This window comes from Euphorbia lathyris, chromosome 3, assembly GCF_963576675.1.
Source record: "Euphorbia lathyris chromosome 3, ddEupLath1.1, whole genome shotgun sequence".
In the NCBI taxonomy this organism is placed as follows: domain Eukaryota; kingdom Viridiplantae; phylum Streptophyta; class Magnoliopsida; order Malpighiales; family Euphorbiaceae; genus Euphorbia; species Euphorbia lathyris.
Genome location: NC_088912.1, coordinates 97,168,390 through 97,179,606, shown reverse-complemented (window position 1 = coordinate 97,179,606; position 11,217 = coordinate 97,168,390). Strand labels below are relative to the sequence as shown.

The window sequence follows — 11,217 nt, the reverse complement described above, 5'->3', positions numbered from 1 at the left end:
AGACCAGCCGCCGGGGAGTCCGACCAGAAGAGGGAAGGAGTCCTTGAACCACGACCCTAAAGGCAACCCACGCCACCTCGACTGCCGTTGACAAATGCCCAACTTCCACAAATGGGTCCTAGGGATCCTGAGGTAAGAAGACCCAACTTTGTCCTTGTACATAACGCTGATAGTGATGATTTTGAGGATATTGGGGATAATGGTTCCTTTAGAACTGTGAGGAATGGTGGTCCGATTGATAACAGGCGTGTGGGTATGGCTAGGGCAGAACCAGACCTAGGAAACTTTGACAGAGATGATGCCTTTAAGCTAAAAATAGACTTACCATCTTTTGGTGGCGAGCTGGATATAGAGGGATTATTAGATTGGTTATCGAAAGTTGAGCGTTTCTTTGAGTATGCCGGGATTCCTGATGAGAGGAAGGTGAGGCTGGTGGCGTATCGCTTGAAGGGGGGCGCATCAGTTTGGTGGGATCAGATGAGGGAAGAAAGAAGAAGAGGGGGCAGAGATCCGATTAGATCTTGGCTACGGATGAAGGCGATGTTGAGGGAGCGGTTCCTACCGCAAGATTATGAACAGTATATTTACAGCTCCTACAGGGGATGTTCTCAAGGGACCCGAAGTGTTCATGAGTACACCTCAGAGTTCTTGAGGCTATCAGCAAGGGCCAACTTGTCTGAAACTGAGAGCCAAAAGACCTCTAGGTATCTAGAAGGATTGAGATACAATATCCAGGATCGTATTGGCACACAGATGGTGGTTCGAGTACAAGATGCTAGGAATTTAGCCCTCAAGGCTGAATCCCAACTGACTGGGAGATCCAGGAGATCCGCCACTACTGAGTATACGCCTGGAGGAAGAGATAACGTGAGGTCTTATGACAAAGGCAAGCAGGTGGCGAGTGCCAGTGGGGCCAAGGTTAACAGTGTAGGAAGGGGATCTGTTGGAGATACTAGGCCATACAAGGAAGCACCTATACCACCTAAGAACAACAATCGGTATGCGAGGCCAGCACCTTTCAAATGTTTTAGGTGCAATGAGCCAGGACATAGATCCAACGAGTGTCCTAGAAGGAAGAGCGCCAACATGGTGGAGAGGTATGAAGATGACTATGACGAAGAGGATGAAGTATTTTGTGAACCCTTGGGAGAAGATGATGAGGTGGCGGGTGAAGAGAGGTACACCATTCATGTGGTACGACATTTGTTAGTCTCCAGCCGGATAGAGGGCGATCAGAGGCACCGACTATTCAGGACCCGCTGTCTTGTGAAGGGCGGACGATGTAATGTGATAATAGATAGTGGGAGCCAAGAGAACATTGTGAGTAGCAGCGCCGTTCAGAAGTTCGGGTTGTTGGTAGAGGCGCACCCTGATCCCTACAGGGTGGGATGGATCAAGAACGTGGGCGAGTTGAGGGTGACCCAGAGATGCAAGGTACCGATTGAGATTGGTAACTATCATGATGAAGTCTGTTGTGATGTGGTCGACATGGACGTATGCCACCTATTGTTGGGCCGACCTTGGCAGTTTGATAACAACGCCACCCACGCCGGAAGAGAGAACACTTACAGATTTGTGAAGAATGGGGTGAAGTTTGTCCTTACACCAATGGTGAGAGAGCCAAAGGCCGACGAGAAGTCTACCTTGGTAGTCTGTCCTACACACAAATCGTTTGTCAGCGAATGTGAAGAGAGCCAAATGGTATATGTGGTAATGGTTAAGGTGAATCACGAATCCGCCCAAAGGGACGAAAGGGAGATGCCGAGTGAAGTGACCCGCCTACTTGGCGAATATCAGGATCTGTTCTCTAACGAACTGTCAAGTGGGTTACCACCTTTGAGGGACATCCAACATCATATCGATCTTGTTCCCGGGGCTAGTTTACCAAGCCTCCCACACTATCGAATGAGCCCAAAGGAGAATGACATCATGAGACAGAAAGTGGAGGAACTCATCGAGATGGGATACGTTAGGGAGAGTATGAGTCCTTGCGCCGTTCCAGCTTTACTTACACCAAAGAAGGATGGGTCTTGGCGGATGTGTGTTGACAGTAGGGCTATTAACAAGATCACCATCAAGTATAAGTTCCCGATTCCAAGGTTGGATGACATGTTGGACCAACTTGGCGGATCTCGAGTCTTCTCCAAGATTGATCTCAGGAGTGGGTATCATCAGATACGAATCCGATCTGGGGATGAGTGGAAGACTGCCTTCAAGACAAGAGATGGATTGTATGAATGGTTAGTTATGCCCTTTGGGATGACCAACTCCCCTAGTACTTTTATGAGACTGATGAATCAGGTGCTTCGCCCAGTGATTGCAATATCGAATAAAATTGAAGATTTAATGTATGTATTTTAATTTTGTTGTCATCAAGATTTCTTGATTTTGTTTTAAAAGTAACACATCATATTTATTTATAAGAATCACATGTTTCAAACGAAATAATATAATAGAATAAAAATAATTATTGAATAACAAGTGAATTTGGAAGCACATGTAACATGTCTGATATTTTTTTTATCACAATCACCAAATAAGCATTCACTGGATAAAGCAACCTTACAAATTTGGTGATAAAATTTTGTATAATTAGGTAACATACTAATATATCAGTTGTGATGGATATATAAATAGAGTAGTGTGTTTTGCATTTTTAACAGAATATATATATATATATAAACACAGATTTAATTTAATTATAAAATGAAACTTCAAATGGTGGTTTTCTGCTTTTTCATGTTTATTCCAGTAGTAGGATTACTCTCTGACAATTGGACTCCAATTAACAATTTGAAAGATTTACGTGTGACTGAGATCATAGAATATGCTACAACAAACAAACCAATACCAATTTAAAATTGGAGAGCATCGAAAAGTGTGAAGCACAAGTCATCGTCGGACAAACTACCAACTTCTTTTAGTAGTGGAAAAAATTGCTGGCAAGAACAAGTATGAGGCTACTATAGGCATGAGAGCATTTCAGGAATCTAGGGTCATGTTCATGTTATGTGATAATATCTATGAAGCACTGATACGGGTATGCATACGGGTGCGCACTATACCATAAAACCCCTACTGCAACCAAGTGAAATTATTGGCTTAGACCCCTTTTTGAGTTGCAGTAGGCCAAAAATAGGCCAAACGCCACAAAAATCCAATTGTTGCGGACGCTCCTGTAGCATTATTTGCTAATGCAACAATTTGTAAACAATAGCAACAACTAACAATTGTTGGGTAATTTTTAATTAGTTGCAACAAATTTTTTATTAAAGCAACACATTTACAAAATAATGCAACATGTAATTATTGTTGCATTAAATCTAATGCAACTAATTTATTTAATTTGGCAACAATTTTAATAGTTTCTGCAACACAAATATTGCTTCAAATTCAACATTTATATTACTATTTGCAACAAATTTTATGATTTGCAACAATTTTAGTTCGAAATTGCAACATTTATAATTGAATTTGCAACCATTGTAATTTTCATCTTTTTGTTGCAATATTTTTAATAATTTCAACCTATAATAAATGCAAATTTTGATTAATTTCGGAAAGTGTAATATAAAATATGCCAAATATATTTACAAAAAATGATCCAAGTCATACATACAGAATCTCTTACAAAATAAGATAAAAGTATCATAATATATGTCCAATACATAGTTTTCAAATTCTAAGAAACCACAATCTTTCATCGATGTCACTCGTTAGCTTCTCCTCTTCCCAGGCAGGTCCCTGTAGACCAAAAAGCTCGACAGCAAGCCTCAACTCAAGATCAGCTAAGAGTATGAATGATTGACAAACAGTATAAGACCTGCATGACCAGAAATCATTTAAGTTAATGCACTTTTTAAATTTCATTTACAATTCACCATAATATCACAAACGAAACATGACCCCAAAGTTTTGATGAAGGAAATAAGCATGGATATGAAATATTGATGAAAAGATTGAAGATTTCCCTTGGTTGGGAGTTCAATGATGTTGAAAGGAAAAGATAAGATTTCCTTCGAATCACACAAAATCAAAACGAGGGAATAAGATTTACCCCTCAGTTTCTTAATAACAAATACAACCTATTCGGTGTTCAATTTTGGAACAGATCAAACACGGTTTTTATTCAAACTGAACATGAACAAAGGAAATCGGGACTGTTTACAAATTCATTTGACATCTTCAATCTGTTTGAAATTAAAAATCAAGCACTTTAAGTTTTTAAATTCTCAATTTAAGAGGTATTGTTATAGTTTTGTTAAAAAAGAGCAGAGTATTAGAGCTGACTTAGAACATCTGTTAAGCAAATCCATTTGATAGACCTTAACTAACAATTCACTAAACCAGCTCAAAGTCTGCAGGTTCACAATCTAGATCCACTCATAAATAATTCACAATATTTCAATCACGTTATATAGTCACATTTCATCTCAGATAATGGTAGACAAAAGGAAGAAAGAACATTAGAAATCAACAGTTCGTCTGAAAAATACCTAAAGACGTCCACTGAACTTTCGATTTAATGGAATTCTGATCCTCAATAAACCCGCTGCCAGAAGCCGTTCAGCTGCTCCGCCTATGCCATGCATTCGGGTCACGGGATTCTTTTCGCACGACTGAAAATAAAGGAAATAAAAAAACATTAGATTTAAGGAAAATCAGTAAACAAAGATCAGAAGTCTGCAGCTAAACTAAAGTCTACTTGAATTTATGGTAGATGTAACTTGAAACATTTGGGTTTTCAGTATTAACTTTATATACTGTTACTAGTTTTCATTCTGTTGCAACATATTATTTCTGCTAGCTATTTGAGTGTAATATTTTTTTACTACTTACCAGAGGCGTGCAGTACACGTAAACGAGAAGCCAAAAAGCCGAAATACGGAATGTAGAACAGCATTAAATGAGGCAAATGAGAATTAAAACAGTTTATTTATTATCATATGTTTCAGTAATTTGCAAGCTAGAATGAACTAGCTAGCTACAACCATGAACACTCCCAACACATTATAAAGTACCACGGCTGATGTTTGCTTTTCAGGGCAATGTATAAGCTGCAAGAAACAAAAAATCCAGATTCACAGTTATAAACTTATAATTGATAAGCAAAAGTATGTCTAGTTACATATCTGGATCAGAAAGATAAGTGAATTTGCAAACAAACCTCCACACTTGTAGCCCACAGGACGGTCAGCAATGTTGCACCGTTTTGGAATATTGATGGCGACTTCTGGCTTGACTCCGAAGCTTTTCGCGGTATTAGAGAGCATAACAGCACACAAGCACGAGGGATTCTCACCCATTTTCTTCACCTGAGCACAGCACTGTGAAGAAACTGGAGCATCCTGGTTCTGTACTGCGGATGCGCAAGGTGCGAGTTTAAAAGCTTCCTTGTCAGGATTGGTGGATTTCCTGCATTCACCAGCACCATCAGCTCGATTAAACCCAGCAATGCCGAGAGCTACGAGAAACGCCACAATGCAAAGGGACTTCACTGGAATTGCCATTTCTTCTTTGTAATGCTAGATGATTCTCTGCACGGGGTTTTATACTAAAACAGAGTTGTTAATGGTGCTTAGAAAGTGAATTCCACTAATCATAGTGGAGTTTGCACTAGAATCATGTTTATTATACTTAATGAAGCACTTACCACTCTCATGATAAATTAGTTTGCTAATTCAAAACCTAATCCGGCTAGTGCTGAGAATCATTCTACCACTTGATGTACAAATTAAGAAGCCAATGTTTTTTTTTTGAAGGGTAGAGTAGAAGTATAGAGGTAAACAAGTAGGTGTAAGTGTTGAGTTCTATGGTGGTGAGCTAGAAGGTATAAATTGATGTATTTTTCTTCTTTCAAACCCCGCATTTCGTACGAAATTTACAGCATATCAATGCACTGCATATACTCCACTAAATACCGTAGCTTGAACTTTCTGTTTCCCCTCTTCTTATGGGGCAGTAAGCAGCAAAATACTTGATTAGTTTACTGAGTCGACAGATGTACATTGTACACACAGATATAGTACAGAGAAAAGAATGCATAATTTATTAGAACTATCAAGCATACCTTTGCACCTGTTGCTTTTTCTCTAAAATGTTTGTATCCTGCCCCAATCTGTTGGTATCCATAACCTGTCGAGGAAAAAAATAAATACCACCCGCAATAGGAGGGGAAAGGCGCATTCCTCCAACCTCTTAGTTTACAAGAGCTCAAGGAGACATCAAATTAATCCAAATAGAGGATGACAAACTCCATTATGATACTCAAATAAACATGCGAAATGAACAAGAACAAAGAAGTATCGAATAACTTCCATCTCCCAACACAGTATCAAACAAAGGAAAAATCAATTAACATAGCAAATGTTAAGGAATTCACCGACTTTTCTTCTGTTGTCCCACTGTCTTACAGAATAAAAAGAAAAAGACACAACTGGATAAGATGAAGAGCAGGAAACAAAGTTCATAAGCCTAGCTATGCTAATCATTTTCCATCCATATTTACGCCTTCATTGTTTTCACATTTAATTGTTCAATTATTACTTACTTTTGTTCGTCATACGACCACTGAACAAACATAAATTTCTAGTTGATAATAAACATTTCTAGTAAATGTTTTGAGCAGTGTTTCACATTAACAATCAAGCATTATTTTATTTTTCTAGGTAATTCTTTCCATTAAAGTTTTCGGTGCATATTAGGAACCCAACTCGAGACTAGGCATGGCAATGTAAATCCATTAAAGTTTTCGGTGCATACCTTTCACGATGAGTCGAAGCAAGTAACGGTCATCAAGCCGAGGGCCTCCGACGACGAGATGATGGCGGCACGGTGTTGACGGCGCCGGCAGTGAGAAAATAAATGGAGAAGAGTGGAGGAGAGGCGGTGAGGGAGGGAGAAGAGCAATGGAGAAGTGGAGGAGAGGCTAGGCGGAAGAAGTTTGAGAGTTTGAGGAGAGAATAGAAGAGAAGAAACGATGTGGTGGCTGTAATTTTAGGGTTTTATTTTATATGAATAATAACGAAATTAATATAATATAATAATTACGGTTTATATGTAAACAATAATAGTAGGATGGCGAAGTGGTAATGCTTATTTCTTACAATTAGAAGAGTATGAGTTTGAGTCCCATGTATGTATATTGATTTTTTTTTTAACATTGAATTTCTTTTTTATATAAGGGAAATGGGTAGTGGGTAACGGGTACCCGTCAGATACATACTGTGTACCCGGGGTATTCCCATACCCGTGACGGGTAGTATTCTTAATTTCATACCCGTCTCTAAACCAAGGTTCGGGTAGTCCCATTAGGGTCGGATAGTGTCAGGTACCCGCTGTCATCCCTAAGTACGGGGATACCATTTCCTGGTCCCGCCCCGTACCTGCCTACGGGGACCAATCTCATCCCTGCCAAAAACCGGGGCAGGGCCCCAACGGGTACGGGTATTCCTTGCCCCAGTTGCATCCCTGGTTCTTCTCGACTAATTTTCCCAAGAATGAACAGTGATATTGTCAAGTCTGGCCCGGCCTAAGCTCGCCAAAAACTGGATGGGTTTGGGCTTTACGAATTTTACATCGGCCCGGTTATATATATATATATATATATATAACTTAAGTTTTAACTTTGATATTTATATTAATTATAATAAATATATATATATATATATATATATATATATATATTGTAATTATAATATATAAATATAAATTATAATATATAAATATAAATGGGCTTGAATGGGCGGACGTGGGATTCATATCTTAGGCCCGAGCCCAGTCCGAGCCCGATTAAATTTCTTACGGGTTGGACTGGACTTAGGCTTGTCAGGCTTTATTAAAAGCTCGACAGGTCCGGCCCGAGCCCGACCCATGCTAAGGTCTAATAAAAATTAAAAAATTTCTTTTACAAGTTTAAATATTAATAAAAAAGATTAATATTATAATTGTTTCCAAAAATTAATATTATAATTGTTCTCAAAAATTAATATTTATATATATTAATAACATGATAAATTATTTTAATTGCAACATTATATATTTGTTAGTTTTTCTTTATTTTTGTTGCATTGGATCACTTAAATGTCAATGCAACAATTATAATTTTGTTGCTTTCTTGGTTTTACCTTATTTTTTGTAATATTTTAAACAAATTGTTGGATTAACTTGCTTAAAAGCAACATGTCAAGCAACAATTAATATTTTTGTTGCATATTTTTTTTATAATTTTGCTAATATGAAGATTATTACAACAAAAATGCAACATTATTGAAATACAACAAAATAAACTCATTTAAGGCATCAATTTCCAAGCAACAAATTCAAATTTGGTTGCATTTAGGGGTTTTATGGTATAGTGGCGGGTACACGTACGGATACGGCAAACGGCATTTCTAAAAAATATGAGATACAGGTACGGCGGGGATACATCAAATTTTGTATATCATTAATAATATATATATATATATATATCATTTATAATGAAAATTCAAAAGATACATAAATATATAAATCACAAATCATATTCATAAAGTCATTATAAAAACACAAATAATACTCCCAAGTAATTATAAAACCACAAATAAAATAACATCTATAATATTAACTGCACAGACAAAAGAAATCTACCAGATAAGAGCAAGAAATCGATCAAAGCAGATCGACCATGAGAGAAAAAACTCGACCAGAGGGAATCGACCAGATGAGAGGAAGACCAAATGAGAGGGAATCGACCAGATGAGAGGAAGACCAGATGAGTGACAGGGATCGACTGAAGAGAAGAACTCGATACGATTAGGGTTCAATCGACAGGAGAGATTTTCAATTTAATTTAGGGTTCAATTCAATCGCGATAACCCTCTGTATACCAGTAATATTGGATTATTTCATTTTAATCCTTCTATTTACAGGGTTTTTTTTAAAAAAAAAACTTATACTTTCAAAGTTTTTTTTAAAAAAACCCCTAAAGTATCCCCAAAGTTTTCCCAAAGTGTCACCGAAGTGTCCCCAAAGTGTCCCCGCGTATCCCCTCATTTAAAAAAAAAAGAAAAAATGGGATACTTCCCAGGCGAATCTTGTACGTGTCCCGCCGAATCCCCAGCGAATCCCCGCACCTGGAGTATCGGATACGCATACGGTGACCTCCGGAAAGTATCGGTGCTTCATAGGATAATATAGATTTGAAGGAGGAATAAGTGATTTATATTATATATAACTTGATAATTGATTTTGAGCCATAATATGCATATGGTTTATTGAATGCAAATATCACTACAAGAAACTAAGCTTTTTTATTAACGCAAAATTTACTAACAAAATTTTGTATATTTAAGTACTATATTAATATATCAGCTATAATAGGCATATAAATATAGTAGTGTATGTTTTCAACATAAAATAAATAGTTAATTTAATTATAAAACGAAATTTCAAATGTAATATTTTTTTCTTTTTTAAAATACAAGCATAATATTTTTATTCTTAACGACGTATGCAAATTGTTTATGTTTACAACATTAGATATATTTTTATATCTAATTTTTATTTTTATATATGTTGCACATTTGAAAAATATAGTATAGATAAACAAAACAATATAAATAAATTACTTATGTGCTACCTGTTAAAGATAATTCACTAATTATCTCTTCAGATGTTATAACTATCTTTATGCGGTAAACTTCTATAGGATAATTACTCATTAATCTCTTGATAAATATCAAGAGTTCATAGCTATCTAAAATTTTCTTCTATCGGTTTTTTTTTACCTGTATTTAATACTATATCTATTCAATCATAATAAATAGAAGAATACAATTATTCATTCTATTAGTATTCTATTTTCCTAAATTAACATGGTATCATATTCCCAGGCTATTTCATCTTCTTCCTCTATGAAGCCTATTACGTTTCCCTACCCCCTTGGTCCGCAACCGGCCGATTCCCTCCCGTCTCAACCTGCATCTCAATCGATCTATCTTCTTGTGTCTTCGGGTAAATTTCATCAATGGTATACAACTTTTACCCAATTTCACACTTTGGTATACAACATTCAATTTGTCTCACTAATATACACGAACTTAAAGGTGACCTCCCACTTTGGTGTATGGCCAGTTAAAATGACCGGTCAACTCAAAAGTCAACACGCCAGCTCATTATTTTTTTTATCTTACTTAGGACCCACATATAGTGTAATTACAAAAAGACCCTCCCTTTTAAATAAAAAAAACCTCAATCTCTCCCATATTTCCCTTTCTCTCTTTCCTTTTCTCTGGAGATACTTTCTCTCTCTCAAACTCGTCTCTCTCTCTCTCTTCAATATTTCTCAGCAACTCATCAGCCAAAATGAAGTTCGTGACTTTCAACAACATCAAATTTTAAGCAAGCAACAGAGAACATTGCTTTTTATTATAACCTCGTGGTTAGAAGAAGATGTGAAACTGAAAGTACCTACATCACTGTTGTCTATAAAATAATGGCAATTCATTCACGTTTAGCTCCATAATCTTTTATTTGATAATCAGTAGTTGGAGTTGGAGTTGGATTTTTCACTTTACTTGCAATTGTTCTACCGTCAATAAGCCAAGACTTGCAGATTTGTATGTGGTATCAAAATATAACCTAACCTTTAATTCTAGTTCAATATAAAAGAAACATAATTTAGCAGACCAAACTTAGTTTTCTTTTTCATTCTTCTTTTTAGATAATGCAATACAAAATATAGTATATTGGCTAAAAATGATATGCATAGCTATTTTGTGCAAATTCCTTAGCACACCATTTTCCTCATTCATCATCGGCAGCACAGGGAGTGGAGTAGTAAAACAAATCTCAGTACCCAATTTGAAAGAACCCAGAAAGGGAAAACCTTTTCTTTTTTGATAAAAACACATTATCTCAACCTTATGACCCATAATCCAAGATAGAAGAAAAAAAAACAACTTGTTCAGTTAAGATCGATTGTTTTGTTGAGTTCGTGAAGACCTAGTAGAAGCAACAGAGAGATGATTTTGTTGAAATCAAAACTAATTAATCAACTATATTGAATCCAATTCCATAAGATCATTGAAGAGAAAGAGAGACGAGTTTGAGAGAGAGAGAGAAAGTATCTCCAGAAAAAAGAAAAGAGAGAAAGAGAGAGAAAGGTAAATATAGGGGAGATTGGGGTTTTTTATTTAAAAGGGAGGATCTTTTTGTAATTACACTATGTGTGGGTCA

At 36.6% G+C, this 11,217-nt stretch overlaps 1 protein-coding gene across 6 annotated transcripts; it reads right to left on the bottom strand.

The window, feature by feature from the left end:
• Positions 1–3,560: 3,560 nt before the first annotated feature.
• Positions 3,561–6,976, bottom strand: LOC136221664 (putative lipid-transfer protein DIR1). Of its 6 annotated transcripts, none has more exons than XM_066009074.1 (6): positions 6,763–6,976; positions 6,071–6,135; positions 5,168–5,950; positions 4,840–5,057; positions 4,497–4,619; positions 3,561–3,823 (listed from the first exon to the last, which is right to left on the bottom strand). In XM_066009074.1, the coding sequence occupies exons 3-4, from the start codon at positions 5,508–5,510 to the stop codon at positions 5,041–5,043; spliced, it is 360 nt and encodes a 119-aa protein (XP_065865146.1). In that variant the 5' UTR covers positions 5,511–5,950; positions 6,071–6,135; positions 6,763–6,976; the 3' UTR covers positions 3,561–3,823; positions 4,497–4,619; positions 4,840–5,040. The 6 variants fall into 6 exon arrangements, with proteins under 6 accessions (XP_065865146.1, XP_065865147.1, XP_065865143.1 ...); XM_066009075.1 differs by having other exon boundaries at positions 5,022–5,057; XM_066009071.1 differs by having other exon boundaries at positions 4,497–5,057; positions 5,168–5,554; positions 5,654–5,950.
• Between the last annotated feature and the right edge of the window lie 4,241 nt (positions 6,977–11,217).

Bases quoted from the DNA above. Each gene is read 5' to 3' on its own strand.
- LOC136221664 (XM_066009074.1), bottom strand. From the start codon at position 5,510: ATGGCAATTCCAGTGAAGTCCCTTTGCATTGTGGCGTTTCTCGTAGCT.